Source organism: Oryzias latipes, chromosome 14 (genome assembly GCF_002234675.1).
Source record: "Oryzias latipes chromosome 14, ASM223467v1".
Lineage (NCBI taxonomy): Eukaryota > Metazoa > Chordata > Actinopteri > Beloniformes > Adrianichthyidae > Oryzias > Oryzias latipes.
This window is the reverse complement of record NC_019872.2, coordinates 23,152,955-23,178,412: the sequence shown is the minus strand read 5'-3', so window position 1 is coordinate 23,178,412 and position 25,458 is coordinate 23,152,955. Positions and strand designations below refer to the sequence as shown.

The following is a 25,458-nucleotide window of genomic DNA, read 5'->3' as shown; positions in this document are numbered from 1 at the left end:
TTGGTCACGTTTTTGGGGTTTTTTTGTCAGTCACTCCACTTTCAGGTTCATGATCCACAGCTGTCTTCAGTTCAGTTAATTGTCCTCAGCCTATTTAAGTGTCTTGGTTTCTGTTCATCCTTGTCAGGTCATCTGCTCTGTTGTGTAACAGTTTTGGTTCTCCCCATATAGTTTTGTCATGTTTCAGTTTGGTTATTGAATATTTTCTTTTCTGGTCTCCTGCATTTTGGGTCCTCCACCACCAGTTCCTGACACTTTGTTGGTTTTTACCCAGCTGTGAATTGGTTTTTAAGTCTGTAGTCTGTTCTGGTCCTGAAACACTCAAGGAAGCTCTCTAAAGAAGAACGGCCCTAACGAGGAGACTCGTCAACTCAACCTCCAGATCCGGATGGAGGTTCAGTCTGGAGGAAAACCAAGGACAGAGGTCCTCAAAAGAAAAGCTATGTCTGGGTTTGAGTTCACTTCCTGTCAGGAGAAAGAGGAGGGGCCAAGGAGGCAGATTGAAAACTCCCCTCCCCCGCCTTTTTCTTTGAGTCTGTGTTTTCTTCCCTCAGAGTTGTGGCCTCTCTCTCTCTCTCTCTCTCAATGGCATGCACAGGTCTCTTGCTCTCTCTCTCTCTCTGCCAGCTTTCCATTCGTCGTCACTCTGGAATGAAGTCAGGCTGCAGACTGGCGAGGAACTGAAGACTGAAAACAGACAGCAGAGGATGTGAAGAACAGAGGAACAGAGCGGCATGAGAAGGTGTGAAACAGCTAAAGGTCTTTTTTTTTTTTTTTTCTCTGATCCTGGATTTAGCAGAACCCCACTGAGAAGAGATTTGATCCAAAGGGGAAACCATAATCTTCTGGAGAACTTGGAGCAGGAAAGTTTTTGAGAAACTAGTGAAGGATAGTGGGGCAGCTTAGAGCAAGAACTTCCAGATCTGAGGGTTGCTCACTGATTCCCTCAGACTTTTGGGATGGAAGGCTTCAAAACTCTAAAGCTCTTCATCCATCTAAATCTGGGTCTGCAGGAGCATCGGAGGTCATGGCGTTGGTGGGTAGGGCGGCGTCTTGAAGAGGTTGTTAGGGGTTGTTTATTTTATGATTGACGTTCTTGAGCAACTATGTCCAGGGTTTGGCCTGAACCTCAGGATTGTTCCCGTAAATTTCTAAGGAGAGCTGGATCTGGAGTTTATGAAAGGCTACTCTCTCTTTTATCCCTGCATTATGGCTCTTTGGTTTTAAAGGAAAATGCTAGTAATTTCAATAAATTATGATTTTTTTTTTTTTTAATTGGTTTTAATTGAGCTTTGGTATTTGTTGAGTAAAATGATGGTAAAAGGTTTATCTACTGTCAGATGGGTTTATTATTTGAAAAACTTTAAAGCATGTTCTTCTCTTTCACAAGAGTGCAGCAGAGGCAATGTTTTTAAAATACAATAGCATATACATGCAAAAAAATTCATAAATTGGATTCTTCATTGATGTTATGTTTATATTCAGTAGTAAAAGGAGGATGACGGTGCATCAAATTTATTCATATTTGATTTATAATGATAAAAATGATCATGTTTGACTCTGTTGCATTTTTAATCCAAGTGAATCTGCTGCAGAAGGAGGATCTTAATTTGTCACATGGTGTATTTTATTTTGAAAGGAACTTGTTTGTGTGAAATTGAAATTGTTACATGTTGAAAAAATATACTTATTACTGTTATATAATTCAATAATTGTAAATATTTAAAGGCCACATTTTAAAATGAATTTCCTAATTTTGCTCAAAAGTAAGTTGAGGTGGAAATTTGCAGCTCTTGCTGGGTTTTGTTTGTAAGAACTTGACCCAAATGGCTCTGTGTTAAAGATTGCAGACCTGTGGATTAGTCTTTTCACTGGGTTAGTGTCTTTGAAACCCCACAACATGGTCAAAAGGAGATCCATGTGCAGTAATTGATCAATGTACCATGAGGAAGAAAACTGAAACATTACAGAACAAACCAAACATTTTCTTTTTTTTAACCTAAAAAAAAGACAATGCTGAGAAACAGCTGGTGAGTCTTTTATGGCTTTAACTTTCAGATGGAATCAAATGCATAAGAAAAGTTTGCTTGATGAACTTTCATTTTTGTACTAATGTGTATCTTTTTCAATTCTTACTTTCCCTCGGTGCTCGGTATAGAAACTAGAGCACAACAGCACAAGGCTTTAATGTTAAGTGTATTTATTTTACTGATTATTCTTGCAGAATTATGTCTCATACTGACCCTTAATTACTCTACAAGTAAAGAGCTTAAACAACAATTTGCAACTAATTCTGTTAAACCAGGTGCTGGTGGTCAGTCCTTTATACCCACAGACTCCTCATTTATGGCATTGGCCACAAAACACAACAAACGCACAAGGGTAACTGAAGTAATTGAACATAAACAGCAAAAATCCTCACCATCAGGTTTAAATAAAAAAAAAAAGAGAAACACTAACTCCCATAAACCACATCCCCTGTTTGTCTTGCAGTGGGGATGGGGTTTTCTATGTGAACAGAGAGCTGGGCTGTTAACTCTTTGCACACTGGTAAAAACATTGACTGTATATGAGAACTGGACTGAGTGATCACTCCCACCCTGGCGTTCCAAACAGGAAGTATCTGCTGGTTCCAAGAACCCAAAATCTCAAAGACTTCTATGGAGAAATAAACAGCTGTTACTCAGCCATTCTATTGGTCAGAATAATTGTTCTTGCTCTGAACATGTTCTTGGTAATTTTCATTTCTTTTCATTTTCTGTGGTTCAAGTTATTCATATATAAGGTGGACAATAAGATGCGTCAATAAAAGTTGGTGGTGCCTGCTGTCAAACGTTCTAAACGTTTGACAGATTTTGTGTAGCCAGCTTTCAGGTGGTAGGGGTGTGGCCTTCCTACTGTTTGGTGAGAGTGGTTGCCATAGAAACAGTGAGTCAGACCGACTCTGACCAATCACGGCTTACTGACTGGCTCCAACATGGTCGTGCCCGTGTGGTGAAAAAAGGGAGACTAAATTAACTTCTCTTCATTGGTGGAAGTAAACCATTTGCTATGAGTGACACTAACTCGGTCCAGATCACTTAATGTTTGAAACACACAATGCAGCTGTGATGGACGACCGTCTTCCGGCCATGACTGCTGCTTTGTCTGGATTGATCATCGAGTTGAATGAAAGTACATCAGCAGACGTTGTTCCCTGCAACACTTTGTCAATTAAAGAAATACACCGGGAATGAGCAGCTGCAGCAAAGACTGTTTTCAAGGTTAGGGACCCATCACACGTCTGTACCACAAGGCAAATGCCCCGTTTCCATTAAGTTAGTCCACTTTTGACAAAGACATTTCTGTTAATGAATTAAGAAATTCATTAACAGAAAGTTAATAACTTAATTAATAAAGAAAAACTGTTTTTTCAAATGTGTTACTGCCACCCACTGGTCTGGGGAGGAAGAGCCTCCATGAGGATTCCTAAGAGAATTGCTGCAGGAGAACATCTCAAGTTTTAAAACATCTTTACACATCTTATGTTTTTTTTTTTTTAATTTTAATGCCATTTGTGTTTCTGCTTGAAATTCAAAGGCTGCTGATGACTGTCAATCACTTGATCTGAACCAATCAGGAGATAGAAGAATGGAGGGCTGATTGACAGGTGGGTGGGACATCCAGCCTCTAATGACTGTGAAGGTAGGAAATGGCTAATCGACACTGTGCTGTAAAAAGCCATACCTGTTACTGAAGCACAGTGACGTTTGTGTGAAGCATCTGTGGAAGAGCAGATGCGGTGCTTGGTTTACCTGCAGGTGGCTGTGGCCAAACTGAGTCAAAATATGAAAGTCAGTTGAGAGAAACCAGACCTCAAAAACCAGTTTCTCCGACAAAAGTCGGAGCAAGCACAAGGATGTCTGCAGCTTCATGCTGATTCTCTGGAAAGTAATCAAATCTTTGGGTTCAGACCATGAGGAAGAAATTTATAATAATAATAACTCAGTATTAGAGCTATTCTGGCACTCAGATGACAAGCTTACAGGAAGTAAGAGTGAATTAGTGAACTGGTGACTGTAAACTACTGACTGGGTAAATAAAGCTCATCTGTTTTTCATTCCTCTGAGTTTTGTTGCTTTCTTTGATCTCTTTTTCTGAAACTTAACAAGCGTAGCTTCTCTTAGAACAGCGGTGGATCCCGTAGGCATGCGGATGTGTTTTCCATGAAGGTCCAGTCTGCATGGCCTCATGAACATCTGCAGTGCTTTCAGATCTGCTGTCCTTGTCTTGTCTATCTGTAACCCTGTGAGAATAGTTGCTGTCATGAAAGGGGTGAACTGGAAGATGATGTTTGAACCCCTGGACCAACAGACATAAAGATTCCTGTATAATGAACAGTTTAGTACAGAGTGAACAATGCACTGACAGTGACACGAGTCGTTCATTGCTCACTGTCTCAGGCTCCACTCAGAAACAGATTTTACTGTCAGATCTCGTTAAGGCTGGTGCATACACAAATACAGCACTGTTTATCGGCTTTGGGATCTGCCATTGCTCATGCTCACCGCACATCTTTCCTGTACTGGAGTCAAGGGGCCGGAGCTTTTGGCACACTTTGGCAAGACGGGACATAGGCCAGAGTCTGGGAAGGGAATTAGAGCGGTCGCCGCCACTGAGAGTTTTACTTTACGGACAGATAGACGTCAATACCCAACTTCTGTACTGTCAGTAAATTGTACTGAAAGATAACCATTTTTCATCTTCTGTGTGTGGCCCACTATGATTATCCTTTAAATCTATTGTAAGGGTTCCCAGTGGTCTTTTACTGATGATTATGCTGCTTTTTGCCAAAAAAAAACATTCATTTTCTAGAACATAGTTTCTGCAGAGCGGGCAGAGTTTATTATTCACCTTTGACTTGACTGTTGGCGCAGAGAAAGACCCTCTCTACTTTCTGTCACCCATCTGCTTACACTCTCTTCCTCTAGCTTACAGCCTCTCACACCCCCAACCCAACCTTACCGGTGCAACAAAAATGGTGAGCAAGATTGTAGCTATCCAGCCGTACAGTTTTGATCCAGATTCCAGCTCAGGCGAGTAATATAAAGACATACATGGATCTATTTGTCTGTAAGTGGATGCATCAGAATGGAGCCTGTGGCCACAACTACAATCTTTTTCCAACAGCATTTAATCACCTGCTCCTGAACTCCACAACTTAAGTAAAGAAATGCTCAGAAATGCAATTTTGAGCTTAAGTGCTTTATGCATGTCCTCCATCATGAGAGATATTACACAAGAAAATCTGGGAAAAAACACTGAAAACACAATTTTTATCTTAGTAGGTCTTAAACCCCCCCCCGCCCCCTCCAACCCCCCGGGAAAAAAATGCAAACACCCAGATGATCAGAGGACTCTCTGATTGCACACTAGTCCTGCCGCACAAACACAGAAATGCATTCAGGTCTGAAGCTTCAGCCTCGGTTTGACCGTTAGTTTGTGTTGGAGCAGGTCAGAGCTCAGTCCAGCATCAGAGGACAGAGCATCAGTGTGTGAGGCACTTTCAGGCTGGCGGGGTAAGATGCTGAATGTGTTCAAGAAGGTGGAGGTTCTTCTGAGTGTGGTTTGACATGTTACAAAAAACACTATGCAGCCCTATTTCCTCACCCAAAAACATTCTGATCCACCTAGGAAGCCTGCGCTTCGACTTAAAGAAATCCATCGCTTGGTCAGGAGAGGCAGCCATGCTGGCATCTGTAAAAGGACACACAGGAAGCCAGAATCTACTGCACTTCCTGTTGGGTTAGTAACAAAACAAAAGCAGTACTATAGGTTTAATCCCAGATCTACAGTATCTGTGTAGTGTTTGGTCTGAATGTCTGCCTGTTTGTCTGACTGCAGGGATGCTCCTGGTGTGGCCTGAAGGGGGTGTTGTTACCCTGGAGCTGCTTCCTTCTGCCTCACAAGTTCTGCTCAAATCAAACTCCAATTTTTCTGTGGTCAGAAACACATGTCTGTCTCAACTTGTGCTACTGTCTTAAGTTAAGTCTCATTCATTCTTGTTTTCTGTTCTAGGTATGCTCAGGGTGGAGTCCGGTGTCATGGCTACTGCCTCAGCACTCTGACAACAGCAGTGTGCTGCTGGAGACCCGGGACTCCAGCAGCACACTGCATCTTTTCAAAGTCACCTGGAAGGATTCTGGCCGATACACCTGTAAGGAGGAGTCAGCTGATCAGAGCCGTCATGTCAACATCTTCATCCCTGGGGAAGGTAAGTCCACTCTTGTGTCATTGTTCCTCCATTATTATTTTCTGATTCCTAAAGTGTCTTGCGCTCCACCCAGGTACTGATGAGTGGTTTATTCCAATGAGTTCAGGGGTAGTAATGAAGGAGGAAGAGGATGCAACCATTCCCTGTGTGGTGTCTGACCCCCAGCTAAACGTGTCACTGTTTGAGCGCCCCAGCAGGACGCTGGTCCACGGGATGGTTTACCATCCAGCTCTGGGCTTCACAGGAAACCTAAATGACTCATCATACATGTGCTTGGCCTCCCGTGGTGCTGAAGAAAGAGACTCTCGGGTGTATTATGTTTTCACTATCGTAGGTAAGTTCACAGATACTCTCAGTAACTCTCAGTCCAGTGTACCCTTCTACTTCTAACGTTCTTGTCAGCTCCTAAGAGGATGCAAGTTGAGCTTTGGGCATCCAGCAGAGTGCTGAAGCAGGGGGAGGTTCTCACCGTCAACTGCACAACCAACTATGATATAGTATTCTTCACTTGGACTTTCCCCCGCAAACAGGTATCTGTCAACCCAACTAAGTCGCAGCTTCAAATGGTCACTCTTGTAACCTGATGTTGGTGAAGGTTCTCATAAATTCATGTGACGCCTTGAAGTTGAGTCATGGCAACTAGACTTAAAAATATCATCCTTGAAACATTGGCATAAAGGCTTCAAGGACAACATTTTTAAGTCCATGACTCAACCTAAAGGCTTGTCAGCTGATGTTTTTCTCCACAGGAGGTGGAACCTCTGATGGAGTTTTTACCCAACCATTCCCGCACCTTCATCAATATCACTGCAGCAACAGCAGCAGATTCTGGCAAGTAGTTTAAGTACTGCTCCCCTAGAGGCAGCACTGAGGGATTGTTGATCACTGAGATACTGGCTGTATCTGAATTCCTTCACTACTCACTACATAGTGCACTATATAGTGAGTTCGCCATTTTACAGAACTGTCCGAATCTACAATTCCAAAATCGAGTGCCCTAAAAATTTCCCAAAAGTCTTTGCGAAAAAACCAGTGTGCATCGATACTCACTAGATTGGTGAATATAGACCACAATGCATTGCATTTGAACAATTTTTGTTAAAAAAATGTATTTAAATGTATTTTTTCATAAACCATCAAAAAGTTCATCTTCAGAACACAGTATATTCATTAATAGACATCGGCAAACTCTCATTTTACTTAGATTTTCACTTCGTGAAATTGATGACGTCACGTTCGCCATTTAAAAAAAAATAAAAGTAAAATAAAGGAGTGAGAATGGTGTCCGAATTGCTTTTAAAATCCAGGGCATTACCTTGTCATTACATTGTCCCGCACTATATAGTTTCTTTGTAGTTAGAGATTAGGGTTGGAATTCGGACAGAGCAACTGATCACTGTTGTTTTTCAGCAAGTGACTGGCCTGTTACCATAGAAACAGTCCAGATGCTGTTGGGAATTCAGTGATTTCCGTGCTGATGAGCTCTTGCTTTGCAGGTGTGTATGTGTGCACAGTGGAGGAACCAAAACATGGGAAAAAGGTGGAAAAAAACATCAGTATACAAGTGCTGGGTCAGTGCAAAAAACACACCAAACACACATGCACAGTTCAGTACGCACATGCAAGTACCCGTGCCAAATCTGTCTGTCTCTCCAGAGCGAGGTTATGTCTATCTATGGCCAGTGAGTGGCGCTAACGTGTCAGCTCCGCTACATCAAATGGTAGAGCTCAAAGTGGAAGTTGATGCCGTCCCCACCCCCACCATCACCTGGACGAGAGACAACCTGTCAGTCACCGAGGAAACAGCCTCCATTTTTACCAGTCACATGACAGAAAGCAGGTAAGTCAGAGATGGATGAAACTTAAGCTTGACTGATTGATTGATTAAGTGGTTGGTTGATTGATTGACAGGTATCTGAGCACGATGACTGTGCGGCAAGTTCTGATGAATCACACTGGGAGTTACATGGTGACTGCTTCCAGTGACAATGATCTGGCAACTTTCATCTTCAATCTGCAGGTCACAGGTGAGGCAGATAACATTCACTAACCATGACAGGTCACCCGGGTTCTGCCTGTTCTGCTCACCTCTGTGTGTCTGTCCAATCAGTGCCTCCAAAGATACTGTCTCTGCTGAGTTCTGGAGGTAACGCCATGCTGTGTGTAAGTGAAGGGGCTCCACCACCCTTTATAACCTGGTACACCTGCCACAGCACAAACAGGTACACACACATGCACATGCATGGTGTAAAATCCACCCTATTTCTATAGTAACTTACCTCTGCTCCTGCTGCAGGTGTAATAATGGAAGTGGCAATTGGAGGAATGTGTCAGCAGCCTCAGAGACTGTGAGACTGCAGGAAAACATCACACAGGTGACAGAGAAGGGCATCCCCCAGGTAACCTGAGGCTTCAGTGCTGTTACGTGATCAGGCAGAAGTCCCAGGACCACACCTGTGTGCATGATCTCTGCAGGTACGCAGCATGCTCATGCTGAACACGATCAGCTCTTTGTCAGCGGTTCGCTGCGAAGCCACAAACTCTGCAGGAGGACGCGCACGAGACCTACGAGTGGTGTCCACATGTATGTGACGATGCAACCGAAAAACTGTAACTACTGCCATTACTGTTCCACTGCTGTCTGTCCCACCAACACACCCTAATACCAAACTGCATCAACCAAACAGCTCAGGAATGATCTGAATTTTGATTTTGTTGTCACTGCTTCCATCCATCCATCCATCCATCCATCCATCCATCTGTCAATCTGCAGAAAAAGGAAGATGGAGGGTCTGGAAGACATACATACTTGATTTTAATGAAAGTCTTAATGGATTCAAAGGGTCTTATTTTTAAAGATCCTTAAAAAGAGATCAAAACTGTGTGTACACACTGTTATGCTTTACCATGAAAAGCATAGAAGGAGGGCAGGAAAGTTAAATTGATCAAATTTGACATGAAAGAAAAAAGAATTTTAGGGTGAGAGCTAAATAAAGGCAGTATCAGCATTTGCAGAAGTTTAATCTCAGTTGGCAGTACAAGAAAAACATCAGATAAGGTCATTAAACTATCATGATATAAGACAAACTCAAAAGATTCTTTAAATAAAAAATAAAACCAGCAGATATTACTAGTTGGCGGGGTACATGGCACACCTGTGAAAACTGCCCAAGCAACAGCAGATGTATAGAAAAATGCAGTTGTGGATGCATCTTGCAGTTGTGCAATTCCCAACAATCAAACGACCGACCAAGATGGAAAAAAAAAAAAAAAAAGACCGACCAAGAGACAGAAATCGTTTCTCTAATGCTTTTAGCATTTTAACGTTGCTGGTGCAACAAAATGGAAATCAATATTGGAGCTATCCAGCTGTACAGTTTAGATCCAGATTCCAGCTCAGACGAGGAAAACAACAACGCACAAAGATCTATTTGTCTGCAAGTGGATGCATGAGAATGGAGCAGGGCAGCTTGTGGTTTGCTGATTGTAGCTTTTACATCACAGCTATAAGCTTTTTCAAACAGCAATTTTTTGTCTGCTCTGATTCACAATGAGCTTGAATTAAGAAATACTCAGAAATGAAATTCTGAGCTTAATTTTCTTCATTTTATTTCCTCCGTCATGATAAAAAAAGACACATTAACAATAAAAACACATTTTCTATTGGAGTGGTTCTTTAACTGCAACGCGCTAAGGTGTGAATCCTTCATATGTTCCACAGAAGTAATGAGTCTTTTGAACCCTTCAGTAGACGCCAGCTTGGAGCTTCACACTTACTGTAATGCTCCAATGAAGTTAGCCAGAAAAGTGCCCAAAGTTATGACAATCACTGTGGAACCATTTCTATTTAAAATGTAAAACGGCACATTGGTTAACACATTGTTTCCCAATCCTGGTCCTCGAGGCGCACTGTCCTGAATTTTTCAAACCAACCCCGCTCAAAAACACCTCCCTTTCATGACAGTCACTGTCAGGCTTGTGCAGAACCTGATTAAGAGCTGAATCAGGTGTGCATAAGGAGAGCAATAGGGAAAACATGCAGGACAGTGTGCCTCAAGGACCGTGCTTGGGAAACATGGGGTTAAAAGAACCCCACTGTTTCTCTCTAGAGAGCATCTTATTATTGAAACCTCTGGACTCTACTTCAGTTTGGGTAATTTACAATGGAGACTCGTGGTTTCAGTATCATAAAGGTGTGTGAACTCACCTAATATGGACTCAGATGTTTATCTTTCTACTCCCAGCTCTCTTCTCTCAGGTCATCATCTTGGCAGCCGTTTTGGTACTGGTCATTGTGGCTGCGGTCTGCCTCATCATCCTCATTGTCCTCTGTAGGAAGGTCAGCATTAGACTTTCATTACAGAACCAGAACTTCCTTTTTTCTGTGGCTTTCTTTTTTAATATTTCCTACTTCAATTTAAGACTCTCTTTGCATTTTCAGTCAGACTTGCAACCTGTTCCTGTTCACACTGTTTCTTCTGCTTCTGGTTGATCTTTGAGAACTGATCGCTTTTTCAAATTAGTTTTGATACTTTACTCTCATCGCATCCTTTCCTATGCTGAACCCTTTTTAAGATGAGTGCTTGGTCTCTAGACTGTCTACCATGTAGCTCATCAACCTACTGTTCTTCATTCTACTTTGCTTCATTCTATTCTTATCGGCTTTTCCTGCCCATAGAGACCTTGTTATGCATTTTCCTGGAGGCTGATCGAGTCTGTGAGTCCTGATGGACGGCGAGTTACTTACCTGGACCCTGATGACCTGCCCTACAACTCAGCCTGGGAAATATCTCGAGACCAAGTCAGTCTAGGTAAAAGTCCTTTCAGACAGCAGGTGCAGCAGCCAAATAAAAAAAAAAGCCCAACTGCAGGTCAGATGCTGCAGAAAATGTTTTGATGTAACTTTGTTTTTAGATGTTACGTCACAGTTTAGCAGCAACATTTCATATATTTGAGAAAAACCCACTTTAAATGATTCAACAAGACCGGTTTGGATTAAGGAATTGCTTCATTTCAAGCAATAAAAGCAAAAATAAACAACAGAAATATACCTATACAGAGATATATCAAACATAAAATAATTGGTCATAAAACTTTGATCTTCCTTCATTCATCTTCCAAACGCCTTTTGTCCCTTTCGGGGTCAAAGGGGTTCCGGAGCCTGTCCCAGCCACAGAAATTCAATATTGAATAATTAAATCTATTAAATGATTTACCTCTGAAGTATTTTCTTTGTAGATTAAAATAATTTTAAATCAGCAAAATGTAGTACACTCTTTTTTTTTTTATCAGGTATGCTTCAGTATAAGTAACTGGGGGGCTCAGTTGGCTTTTGGTGCATGGGAAATCGGGGTTCGCTTCCCCAGGGGACGCGATGAGCTTCATCCAGTGGGTCTTTGGCAATGATCTTTAACACTGCTGCCTAACTGTGTAGCCAGAGGGTGTACCTAAGTCTGGGTCTCCTCAGTCCCGGTTTAACTGTTTTGCAGACCTTCCCAAACATTTTAGATTTATAGAAAGTAGTTCACCTGAGACTGTTTTTCTGCTCAGTCAAATCTTTGAGGGTTTTTGGGGCTGGCAATGTTCTAAGTAGCATCATCAACTTTCCTCAATGAAGGAAAGGGGCTGCCCAGTGGGTCAGAGGTCATGGGCTTCCAGTTAGTTTCACCATGACACACAAACTCACACAAAATCTTGGTAATGGAACAATAACGATCTGCAATATAAGCAGTCTATTATCCAAATTTGTTTCTAACGAGTTTAGAAATGTTGCAGTTTATTTATTATGAAAATTTATGAGTTCGGTTTAGGCACATTTATGAATTTACTGGATTTCCTGGTTTTCTCTTTGCCGTTCTTCAACTAAGAAGGTCACAGATCCTCATTTTAAAGAATGGTCTCTAATATACATTTAGGAAACAGCTGGTTTTTACATCAGTCAACATGGAGTCAGAACAAAGATGATAACATTTTTGCTTATATCAAATGTCCAGAATCTGTTACATCACTATCTCCCTGTCTAACTTGGGCTGTATTTCTGTCTCTCTGTCCATCTAACTTTATGCCTCCATATCCATCTGTCCATCTGTCTTTCTGCCTGTCCTGTCTGTCTTTGGTCCGTCTGCCTCCCTGCCTGTCTGTCCCTCTGTCTTTTTCCAGGTCAGGTTTTGGGTTCTGGTGCATTCGGCCATGTTGTTGAGGCCACAGTCTCTAACTTGCTTCCGACTCTTTCTACGGCCAAAGTAGCTGTGAAGATGCTCAAAGGTTTGTGCCTGTCTTTCTTCCTGTCTGTCCTACAGTTTTGCAACCACTAAAAACTCTTCTTTTCTACCCAAAAGGAGGAGAAAAGGTTCAGTCTCTGATATCCGAGCTGAAGATTTTGGTCCATCTGGGTCCTCACCTGAATGTTGTCAACATGCTGGGAGCTTGTACAAAAGGAGGTACTCTCTTTAATCTGGATTATATCCTTATTTGATGTTGGATCAGTATCAATATAATGAGCATAATGGATCCTTACCTTTTTCTGGATCAGCACCGCATTAATAATTAATGAGACCTGGTCTTATTCTAGATCTGATGTGATCAGATTGATTTGATCCATATCCAATTCCAGATCAAATCCAGATAAATCCCAGTCTGATGGCACATTAATCCAGATTTAACATGCTATGTCTTTAAACCCATTCAAACCATTCTTTGATGCATCCAGTTCATCACCTGTTCTTCTGTTTAGCCAGAAGTTGGCAGCTTCTTCTGTTGAGAGTTCCTGACCTTTGTAAGTGTGCATCTGTGAACCCAACAGGATGAGGAATCAGGATTAGGCAACTCGCTACTTTTAGGAATAATTAAGCTCCGTTCACACCGAACGCGATTCGCAAGTCAGGGGCGTCCAATTTTTATGTTGAGTCAACGTGCAGTTGAGCGTGGCGCATCAGCCTGGCACCAGCGTGTTTTAGGTTTCGCGGTGCGGATCGGGTGTCTTGACGCAACATGTCAAGAGTTAAAAAATGTGAACTTTGGTGAGAAAGATGCATCTCGTCCAGTCAGTGACTCAGCATTGGGCTCTGCTTTGATGTATTGGTGATTTGATCAGCGGGAAATCAGCAAGTCCAAAACCAATGTGGAGGAGAAGCTGGTCGTTTTCCTCCTGAACTCTAAGATATTTTTTTATTTTTCTATTGAGATGATAATAAAAAGTTCCACCAATTTTATTATTATTTTTATTCGTAATGATGAGGCTCAAAACCTTTGACAGTTGTGCTCCAGGGCAACCCATTATGAACAAATCTTTTTATTTTTATGTCTATACTAAAGACAACAGGATTTTATAAGTTTGAACCCCGTCTTGTGAACCAGAACATTTTAACTCAAAAATCCTTCTATCCAGCTCCAGTCTACCTGATCACCGAGTTCTGTCGTCATGGTGACCTGGCGAGCTACCTGCTGAGGAATAAGCACATCTTTGTGCAGGGAGATGACCCCACCAGGAGGAGGTGAACACACAGGCACATTGACACATGCTCACAAACACTTGTTTTTACTACTTCATGGGTTCCCTTGACTGGCAAAGAGATGCTGGGATCCATATTTTCTATGAGGTTTTATACAATCAATTTGGCTGCTAAAGTTTTGTTTTTTTTTGTATACAAGAGAATCACTTAATGAATTAAATGTACTTAGAAAATAAAATTTAGTTTTTTGCATGGGAGGCGCTCATCGAAATATGTAATTTCACTTCTTGCCACATGTTGTTTTCACTTCTTTTGTCATTTTAATCAAAACAGTTATATTAACAGAGTAGTAAGTTGAATAATGTAGCGCCTGCATACTGACTTTCTTCTGAATCCCTCAGAGAGGGAGGGAAGTCAAAAGAAATTCTTGAGCCACCTCTCTTCATTTGGTGGAGCTCCACTCAGAGTAACGGAGCTCCTCCCTCTATCTCCAAGGAAGCACCCAGCCACCCTGCAGAACAATCTCATGTCAACCACTTGGATCTGGGAGCTTTTCCTTTCGTTTGTGACCTACAGCTTATAACTAAGGGTGAGAGTTGGAAAATACACTCACCGGCCATTTTATTAGGTCCACCTTGCCAGTACCGTGTTAGACCTCTTTTGCCTTCAGAACTGCCTCAATCCTCAGTGGCATAGATCCAACAAGGTACTGGAAACATTCCTCCGAGTTTGGTCCATATTGACATGACAGCATCACTCAGTTGCTGCAGATTTGTCAGCTGAACATCCATGATGCCAATCTCCCATTCCACCACATCCCAAAGGTGATCTATTGGGTTGAGATCTGGTGACTGTGGAGGTCATCTGAGTCCAGTGAACTCATTGTCATGTTCAAGAAACCAGTCTGAGATTATTCCAGCTTTATGACATGGAGCCTTATCCTGCTTGAAGTAGCCATCAGAAGATGGCACACTGTGGTCATAAAGGGATGGACATGGTCAGCAACAATACTCAAGTAGGCCGTGGTGATGGAACCATTGATCATGTGGTATCAATGGGTCCAAAGAGTTCCAGGAAAATATCCCCCACACCATTACACCACCAGCCCTCTGAACTGTTGAATTCTGACCCTACCATCTGAATGGTTCAGCAGAAATGGAGACTCATCAGACCAGACAACGTTTTTCCAATCTTCTATTGTCTAGTTTTGGTGAGTCTGTGTGAATTGTAGCCTCAGTTTCCTGTTCTTAGCTGACAGGAGTGACACCATGTGTGGTCTTTTGCTGCTCCATCTGCATCAAGGTTGGACATGTTGTGTGTTCAGAGATGTTCTTCTGCAAGCCTCGGTTGGAACCAGTGGTTCTTTTGAGTTCCTGTAGTCCGGTTTGGACTGCAGCAGATCATCTTGACCATGTCTACATGACTAAATGCATTGACCTGCTGGCAAGTGATTGGCTGATAAGAAATTTGCATTAACGACTAGTTGGACCGGTGTGCCTTGAGTGTAGATTAACCAGAATTTTGCCTTTTGGCTCAGCTCCTTCTTCAGTACAAATGATCAATACAGCAACTGCGTATTGCAGCTGCTGCACCTCTTTACCTAAAGTATTAACCTTACGCTCTATCCTTCCTTCACTCATGAACAAGATCCTAAGAGCTCTTCAACTACTCAGAGAGGCCAAGCCACCTTTTTCCAGTAATGAACCATGGATTATGATTCAGAAGTGCTTAGTCTCATACCGGCTGCTTCACACTCAACTGCAAACCGCCTCAGTATACACCAAAGGTTCTGGATTAATGAAGCTGACAGAACAGCATCCTCTGCAAATAATAGAGAGGAAATCCTGTCACACTAAAGTGCACAGTTTAAAAATACATTTGTTATATTTAAGCACATTTGAATATATGCAAAGTTTTCTGTCATTTCTTGTAAAAAATAAACAAACTGCAAATAAGAGAGTTTTACAATTTTTTAAAATGGTCCTGTTGTGCACCTCAACATTTCTCTGAACTTTATGGCTCGAAAAGTAAAATAAAGATTCTCTACACTAATGGAAAATAAATACATAAACTTTGTACTCACTGAGCCAGCTGTGTATAAAAATGTAACATGAGCCTTATTACAAATATGAATAATCGGAACCCAGTCTCCCCCGTGCCCCGTCTGCTCTACAGAATAAAATCCGTTTGACACGTTAACATGATTCAATTGCATTCAGATCTTTGTTTTCATTCTATAACCCTGGACTTATTTTTCTATGCAGGTTTGAACTTTGAGAGTTTAAATAAGAGAGATACGTGGGAAAATGGTCATGTCTGTCTGAGAAAAGTATGTAGTGAGGGATTTTACAGCTTTAAAACATCTATAATATAAGAAATGACGATGATTTTGTGGATTTCACCTATTGTGGGTTATTTTTAGACCTGTGATAAATGAGGGACCACTGTACCCACTTTTGTTTAACCCTTGTGCTATCCTAAGCACTTTAACATTGGGAGTTGGGTCATCTAGACCCACTAGACAGTGCGCTGAACCTTTTTTCTTCAATGATTTGTGATCTTCACTGGTGTCCATGGATTACATGAAATCTTTCCACTTTTATCCACCTTTGTAGTGGTAGGAATAATATGTCAATGTAAGGGTGGGGTCATAGGATAGCACAAGGGTTACCAGCCCCCAATAGAGCTGGGAGACAAGAAATAAGATGGCTTGAATAAGATTTGTGAATAAATAAGGATGATTGGTTTTTACTGACCTCCTGAGAAAATCAAAAAAACGGTTAAGAACAGACACCAATTTTAACTTTAATAGATTTCTGAAATGAATGAAATGATAATTTAAGTGCTGTAAATCATCATTACTTCACCGCTGGATTCGTAATGATGAGGCAGGTGTGATCAAGATAACTGATCGCACCTGGCAGGTGAGCAGAATGGCAGGGGATGCAGCAAAGCAGCAGCAGCAAGATGTAGCCACAACATAAAGATAAAAGTGTACAGGAAACCTGCTCACAAAGACCAGTATTTATTATCGACGTCAGAACACCCTACCACACACAACATTTCTGTAATAAAGAACCCTATTTGACCGCTCAGAACTGGTAATGGATGAGGAGGACAAAAAAGAAGAGAAACACAAAATGTGTTAATCAGGTGTCAATATCCTCAATGGGCCATAAAAAAGGACAAAAACAGGTGGATCAGAGAGAATACAAGGATACGGAGAAGAAGAAACAGACAAACAAGACAGAAAACAAAGGAATGGTCACATTGCCATACATTAGAACGCATCTAAAGGGCCAAAAAACATCACATCAGCACCCCAGTCAAACCGCATAAAAAACTCAGACAACTCCTGGTACACCCAAAAGACAAAATCGAGCAAACTAAAAATGCAGCGTCATTTACAAAATACTATGTTACACCTGCAACAAAACATACATCGGTCTGTCAAAACATGTCAGGTATGTTTAAACATAACCTGTGTCTGAAAAGAATAGAACCAAGAAGTCAGTCCATAACTACAGTAGTTATATCAGGCTGCTCACTTTTGTTGATTACAATGCTCTGTCCTTCCTTTGGGGACCAGGGTTTGGTCCCCACTGGTAAATGACTCTTGATTAGGTGAATCAGTTGTGAAGTTGTGGTTCCCACAAGGTGATCGAAACAAGAACACACAGTCATCCCCACAGACATGTTTCTATCATTTTAGTGCTCTGTGTCTCCCACCCACAGCATCACTGACCAAGACTACATGGACATGGTCACAGAGAGGGGGGATCCGTTTGTCATCAAACCCATTCAGGAACTGCTGCTTGCTTCAGCAGGTGAGCTGTGAGGTGAAACCTATGGAATGTTCTCTTTGAAGGCTGGTTAAGGTATTCAGTATGATCGGCTGGTTCAAGGCTGCCTCCTTCTGCGTCTGTTCTCCTTCCTCCTTTGGGTCTTCATTTTTCCTCATGCTGAAGATGAATGAAGGTTTCATAATGTCCTTTAGGGTTAGTCATCCATCAGGGGGTCTGTCTGACCAAAAGTGTAATGTTGTTCTCCTTCAGACCAGCAGGAGGCTTCATCACCCCTTCTGAATGACTCCCATCTTCTCACCATCCATGATCTCATCAGCTTCTCCTTCCAGGTGTGCCAGGCCATGAACTTCCTGTCCTCCAAAAAGGTGTGGATCATTCATCAGCGGATGACTACTGAGCGCCTGATTTATCTTCTGACACGTCCACTTGTCTCTCAGTGTGTCCACAGAGACCTGGCAGCGAGGAACGTCTTGGTCTGTGACAACAAGCTGGTGAAGATTTGTGACTTCAGTCTGGCCCGAGACCTCCAGAAGCACCAGGACTATGTCCAGAGAGGAAATGTCAGTTTAATCTGATTTTTGAGCCTCTAAAATAGTTGTATTGGTTCATTAATTTTTTTACTTGTGGTGATTCCAGACCTTCATGCCTCTGAAGTGGATGTCTCCAGAGAGTATCTTCCAAAACATCTACAGCTCCCAGAGTGACGTCTGGTCCTACGGGGTCTTACTCTGGGAGATCTTCTCTCTTGGTATCTCCAGTCTTTTTAATACAAACCATTGTGTTTGATATGAACCCTTAAGCACTTGTGCTCTATCCAGGCAGATGTCCGTACCCTGACCTGCAAAAGACCCAAGAGATCTGTTCTGCTCTGAAAAGAGGATACAGAATGACCCAGCCAGAACACGCCCTTCCTCATATGTAAGCCAGTTGATGTCACGAACAGTGATTTGTTCGTTGACACCTAGCTTCAGCACATGTTGTGCCTGATTAACACTAATCCATCTGCAGTAGAGTTCATCAGAGTGGGGGTCTAAGAGCGAACTAGTGTAATTGAAAGATGAACAACTGAATTGAATTGTTTGGGACACAAATTTGTATTTTGGGGGAAAGACTTTGGCTGTTGGTACCATCAGAGCACAACAGCTAGGTGTTAATGTGGACTAATTCTACTCCACACAAGGGTGGACTTACCATTAGGCAAAGGTAGGCGATTACTTGGTGCACTCAACACCTATGAGGCCACAAGCTTAAAAAACGTGTCTAAAATAATTTCCATAGCCACTGTTATTTAACTCTTTCATATTAAACCCAAATCATGACATAAGACTGATTTTGTGTAAGTGTTTCGTCTTCCCTTATCTATGAATTCTGTCAACAGCAAGTTAGCGCGCAGACAAAGACTCTTCGACAAGATTTAAAAAAAAAGTGGTAATGTAAAGTGTAGTTAGCAGTGGTGAAAATGATCAAAAAACCATTTCACACAAAATTCTAACAATGTAAGTTAATTATTGTGCAGGAAGAAAGACAAAACAGACAAAAAAAACAGAATCAAAGGAACTCAACCAGTTACAAAAATTTAGAGGCCAAAACCCAATAAGCTTTAAAAATCTGTTTGGTTGTTTTTTGAATGCGCACAAAGTTTACCAAAAGACATAAGTAAAATATCAAAAAACACAATCACTTCAGAAGGCTTAACAAGTTTGAAACTTCAAAGGGAGACCTAAAGAGAGGAACCAAAATAAAAACTGACTGAAATGGAAAACTGACAACTTTGGTTTTCAGCCATTCCACAGAGAGCGCACAGACTCAAAGGCTACATCAGAGTCTAGTTTCTAGGAGAACTAGTAAATGTTTCAGTTACGTATCCTCATTGCTCCAAATGTAAGATAAGTGCACACTCACACCTCAGTCTCTGGACGCAGCATTGAGGTTGTTAGCTCTTGTTTGCATGCTGCTGTTCAGCATTGTTTGTTCTATGTCAGGAACGTCATGGTAGTTAACACAGCAAGGATGAGTCCTAAAACCACAGAGAAATTCCTGAAATGAGTTTCATTTGTTGACAGCATAGTTTGTGTGGGAGAAATATCACACAGCTGCTGCACTTGATTTGATATAAAAGTAAGTTGTATGGACAGATGGTCCCTTTAATCCTACTCTTCAATATTTCTAATTTCCTCTTAACAAATTAAAAATGAAAATACATTTAAAAAAAAAATTGTATTTGCAAAACTCGAGCATTTTTTCAATCCTGTCATAGTATTTACTGAAAATAGAAACTTGATTATTTTTTAACATTTCCTTTGTGATTTAAAGTAAAAACAAAAATTTTCTTTGTATTTAATTCAATTTTTCAATTCAATTTTATTTGTATAGCCCAAATTCACAACAACAATTGTCTCAATGGGCTTCGTACCAGTAATTGTAAAGTGAACATACAATCAAAAGGATCATAAATGCATAGAATTCAACAGGGGAATACTAAACTTTAACTAAACATACTAAACTAAACTGGCCATCCCGGCCCTTAGACCCTCCTTCACAGTAAAGAAAAACTCCTGAAAAAAAGGATTCCGGATTCATGTTTGTTTTTGTTGTAAAAGGAAACTTGAAATATTAAAAAGTACATGAAGCACATGTGTCCTTTAACATTTTACATTTTTAAATCATGAAAGAGTTTTTTGTTGTAACAAAATTTTGATTTGCGAACCTTATTCAGAATTTTGTCATCAAAATTTTTTTTTTAAACACAAAATGTGCTTATACTTTTTCTGAAGTTTCTTTTGTCTTCCTGGCATTTAAACATAAAAAGCAGAGTTCCATTGGCCAGAGTCTTGTCTCTTATAGTTAAATGAATAAATATTGTTCATTTGTAATAATTTTAATTATTTAAAAATGTTAATTATGATGGTTCAACAATGTCAGGTTAGAAAGCTGGTCTTCTTTCATAAACCACAACAGCTCCTTAATAATAAAAGTTTGTACATGAAAAAACAGGACCAACAACTCAGGTCTCGAGACTTTTTGAATGACTATCAAAGTTTTGTAAATCTACTTTTGTCTGGTCATTTTTAAAGGACCTTTTGAGTCCTACCAATTTACGATCAGTGGTTTGTTTACAGACAAAAAGAGCTGCATTCAAACTCTGCCTTCAGACCCACTGATTTCAGGATTCTTTCACTGCAATATACTGTTTCCAAGTTGCTGATGCCAACCACCAACACCTAAACGCCTCACCCCCACTGATGCAGTGCGGAGCATCACAGCACTGATGTGTGCAGTTTGTGACACAGATTTCTATCTTCAGATTCGAGCTGATGCAGCAATGCTGGGAGGAAGATCCTCTGTCCAGACCGTCTTTCTCCTCTTTGGTCATTTCTTTGGAAAAGATAATGAGTGATGGCTCCCGACAGGTGACTATCATCCTGCCCCTCATTTATCACGACTGACACCTGCCAACCCCACTGTGGGTAACGTTTTGGATGTTGTGTGTGTGTGTGTGTGTGTGTGTGTCAGCACTATCTGCAGCTGACCAAGGCCTTCCTGGAAGAACAAAACCCAGTAACTGCACGATTAGGAGAAGCTCAGCAGCACGATGACTCACACACACGCGGTAACATTCACAAAGAAACACACTCACAAAGTCATACACATATAAAAACACGCACACACGCATGGTAATATACACACAGAAACACACACACACACAATATTTTACAAATAGTAACACACACGTGGTATTATACACATGGCAACGCACACACAGTCATATGCACACAGAAACACACACACATGGTATTATTCACACAGTAACACAAACAGAGTAATATACACACAGAAACACACACTCAGTAAGTTTCTTTTAGTAGTAACCTTTCTAAGTATTCATTGCAGGTGTGGGGTCATGGGTCATAAGTGTTAATGGAGGGGTGAAGGGTGGGTTGGGTTTTTATTGTAATGTAGTGTGTGGTTTGTTTTTTTAATGTTAAAGTGCTTTGAGTTGTACAAGGAATGAGAAGCGCTTTTTTATTAAGTTTGATTTGATTTGATTTAATGTACAGTACAGACCAAAAGTTTGGACACACCTTCTCATTCAAAGAGTTTTCTTTATTTTCATGACTATGAACATTTTAGATTCACACTGATAGCATCAAAACTGTGAATTAACACATGGGGAATTATATACATAACAAAAAAGTGTTAGACAACTGAAACCATGTCAAATTGTAGGTTCTTCAAAGTAGCCACCTTTTGCTTTGATTACTGCTTTGCATCAAGTGCTACAAAGAAACTGGCTCACATGTGAACCGCCCCAGGAAAGGAAGACCAAGAGTCACTCCTGCTGCCGAGGATAAGTTCATCTGAGTCACCAGCCTCAGAAATCACAGGTTAACAGCAGCTCAGATTAGAGAGCAGGTCAATGGCACACAGAGTTCTAGCAGCAGACACATCTCTGCAACAACTGTTACAAGGAGACTGTGTGAATCAGGCCTTCATGGTAGAATATCTCCTAGGAAACCACTGCTAAAGAAAGGCAACAAGCAGAAGAGAACACAAGGAATGGACATTAGACCAGTGGAAATCTGTGCTTTGGCCTGATGAGTCCACATTTTAAATTTTTGGTTCCAATCACCGTGTCTTGTGCGGCGCAGAAAAGGTGAACGGATGGACTCTTCATGCCTGGTTCCCACCGTGAAGCATGGAGGAGGAGGTGTGATGGTGTGGGGGTGCTTTGCTGGTGACACTGTTGGGGATTTATTCCAAATTGAAGGCATACTGAACCAGCATGGCTACCACAGCATTTTGCAGCGGCATGCTATTCCATCCGGTTTGCGTTTAGTTGGACCATCATTTATTTTTCAACAGGACAATGACCCCAAACACACATCCAGGCTGTGTAAGGGCTATTTGACCTACAAGGAGAGTGATGGGGGGCTGCACCACATGACCTGGCTTCCACAGTCACCGGACCTGAACCCAATCCAGATGGTTTGGGGTGAGCTGGACCACAGGCAAAACGGCCAACAAGTGCTAAGCATCTCTGGGAACTCCTTCAAGACTGTTGGAAGACCATTTCAGGTGACTACCTCTTGAAGCTCATCAAGAGAATGCCAAGAGTGTGCAAAGCAGTAATCAAACCAAAAGGTGGCTATTTGAAGAACCTACAATATGACATATTCTCAGTTGTTTAACACTTTTTTATGTCATGTATAGAATTTCACATGTTTTAATTCATAGTTTTGATGCCTTCAGTGTGAATCTACAATTTTAATAGTCATGAAAATATTGAAAACTCTTTGAATGAGGTGTGTCCAAACTTTGGTCTTTACTGTATACACAGAAACACACACACTCACATATTAATATACACACAGTAACATACGTACACACAAAAAAATGACTACACACAGAGCAAAACACACATCATGACACACACAGTTACACGTTCACACAAAGCGACACACACAGTGACCAACACACACAATATGACATACACTTAAGGCAACAGTGAACCAAGGGTATCTAAACACTAGTTATTACAAACAACAACAAAACGCCTTGACAAAAAAATAACAGATCTATATAAGGCAAAATATAGCAAGGTATCACATAAACAGAGTAATAACACCCACATAGTAAGTAATAAGTAACAAACTCACATACAAAGTATGACACGCACACTCTTTAAATCACACATGCATGTAATACACATGCAAGCTAACACACACACAATGTATCACACATGAATACACAAGTAAAAGCACACAAGCACAAGGAACATAAAACAAAAAGTAAAGGGCAACACTCATACAGGCTCACAAACATAGCAATTTACAAATTCAACAACTACAGCTCGCACGCTGACAAACATTAACACATTTAAATGAACACAGAATAAAACACACAGGAAGTAACCCACATTCACTTAAGGTTAGAAGAAGATGTAAAAATACACACAAAATATAACAACGACTGTTATTGTTCCAGGAAGCTGAACAGAGAGCTACCCCGCTTTTTTTTCAGGAAGTTCTGCTGTTGAGGTGAACCTTCATCGGTTGGAGGTGAAGGAAGTGGAGGCAGGCTCCTCCCACAGCGCTTCTACCAATCCTGCTGCTGACATCACTGCAGAAAGCAGCAACGCTGCCCTGGACACAGACCGGTATGATGCCACTGGGACCAATAACGTGCATATTTTCTGCTCAGGTGTAAAGTTCAGGTACACGTCCGTCACGTTTGACAGCAAACTGCTGGTCCTCATCTTTTTCTCTGTTCTCCTCCTCCCAACATTCAGAATTGAAAGTGCTTTTTTTCTTTTGTGAAAGATTTGAGTGATGAAAAAAAGCAATATGGCACAGCAATGCTAACCTCACTATGTTAGTCCCACTTATAGTTGTTACCATGACGACAGTTACACCTCTGTGTTTTCTCCTCAGCCCTCAGCTGTCAGCCCCTCCCGGCATCCCTCAGCAAAAACCTGGGGCTTTGGATGTGACATTACCAGAGAAGGGGTTACAGCTTCCAACGCTGTCCTGCAGCTCTGACAAAGAGGAGGAGAGCTGCCTGTGAAGGTGGTTTCTGCCGGTCAGATAGCAGAAGGGCATTAAAAAAATCCACCTACATCTGGACAGTAAGGCTGCTCACCTGTACCTCTGCAGCGGTCTGAGTTTAGATTGATGTTCTGCATTGTCTTCATGTACTCTGCTTTGGTCTAAAGTGTATATCTGGGCTCTATAACAAATCATTTGCCTCATTAAAGTGTATTCAGCAGCTTCCCCGTGTGTCAGTTGCCTTCATCATCTTAGTTATGGCTTTTTTCATCCATCTTTAAAGACACACTCCGGTGGAAATTGTGTTTTGGGTGTTTTTAACATATTCTTGAAGCTTCGTTCTTATTATGGAGAACATACAGTTGGGCAAAAAAGTATTTAGTCAGCCACCAATTGTGCAAGTTCTCCCAATAGACAAGATGAGAGAGCCTGTAACTTTTTCTGTAAGAGGATCCTCTGTCCTCCACTTGTTACCTGTAATAATGGCAGCTGTTTGAACTGATTATCTACAGAATAGACACCTGTCCGGGGACTCGAACCCTGCAGTACCAGACGCGTGTTGGTCCACCTTTTGCAGCTATTACAGCTTCAACTCCTCTAGGAAGCCTGTCCACAAGGTTGAGGAGTGTATTAACAAGGACAGGTTAAAAATAAGGTATTAGAGCAAGAATGATTATTTTGACAAATACATGACTGTTTATTTCTCTTGTGAAGTCTATTGGATTATGGCCTCTTGGAGCCAGAAGAACTTCCTGTTTGGAATGCCAGGGGGACGGGTCACTCAGTTCAGTTCCTGTGTACACTCCATGATCATGGAAGTGCGGGTCAATCGAGGGCCAAGTAAAAGACCCCCCCAAAAAAAACAAAAAAAAAACATTCCTTGTAAAAATTTCTGTCAACCAATCGTCATCTTTGCTGCGAAGTACATCATTTGATTGACATGCAAAATGACCAATCGAACATCCTCTGACCATAACTAAACGTTTGTTCAACTACACAGAGCGCCACACCCCGCTACAGAATGTCTGTTCCTCCTAAACTTCTGAAAGGTGTGCGTTTTCACCATCCAAACTGTAGATGTAGGTGCACATGTGTTTTATTTTTTCTTCTTTCTTTTTCTCGACTGGTCAAAGATCAGTACAAAAGAAAACCTCAAAGGCACAGGGAACGTTTCTGTTGTCAGAACACCGTGCACTGTGGCTCCAATGACATGACCACTACGAACACACGGGTCAACAGCCTTTGTACCTGTTGTTGACACCAGAAATGTTATCATGTTGTATTCTCACATATTTATCTAGACTTATCAATTTAATTCAGAATAATTGTCAGATTATAAAGTCAGTGTATACAACTACATAAAATTTAAAATTATTATTCTACAATGTATTGTTTTATTGCAT

The 25,458-nt window shown here is 41.2% G+C and overlaps 1 protein-coding gene across 4 annotated transcripts; it reads left to right on the top strand.

The window, feature by feature from the left end:
- Window positions 1-179: 179 nt before the first annotated feature.
- LOC101156428 (platelet-derived growth factor receptor beta) lies at window positions 180-24,280 on the top strand. 4 transcript variants are annotated; one of them, XM_023962667.1, is made up of 29 exons: window positions 180-424; window positions 628-742; window positions 3,580-3,649; window positions 5,674-5,784; window positions 5,884-5,981; window positions 6,058-6,253; window positions 6,327-6,587; window positions 6,656-6,783; window positions 7,003-7,084; window positions 7,750-7,824; window positions 7,910-8,093; window positions 8,165-8,280; window positions 8,364-8,475; window positions 8,550-8,652; window positions 8,729-8,837; window positions 10,498-10,592; window positions 10,932-11,064; window positions 12,413-12,517; window positions 12,592-12,693; window positions 13,641-13,746; window positions 17,440-17,531; window positions 17,760-17,875; window positions 17,948-18,070; window positions 18,147-18,258; window positions 18,329-18,428; window positions 20,815-20,920; window positions 21,024-21,120; window positions 23,532-23,667; window positions 23,942-24,262. In XM_023962667.1, the coding sequence occupies exons 4-29, from the start codon at window positions 5,727-5,729 to the stop codon at window positions 24,072-24,074; spliced, it is 3,078 nt and encodes a 1,025-aa protein (XP_023818435.1). In that variant the 5' UTR covers window positions 180-424; window positions 628-742; window positions 3,580-3,649; window positions 5,674-5,726; the 3' UTR covers window positions 24,075-24,262. The 4 variants fall into 4 exon arrangements, with proteins under 4 accessions (XP_023818435.1, XP_023818434.1, XP_023818437.1 ...); XM_023962666.1 differs by having other exon boundaries at window positions 180-742; window positions 23,942-24,280; XM_023962668.1 differs by lacking the exons at window positions 180-424; window positions 628-742 and adding an exon at window positions 779-1,036.
- The last annotated feature ends 1,178 nt before the right edge of the window (window positions 24,281-25,458 follow it).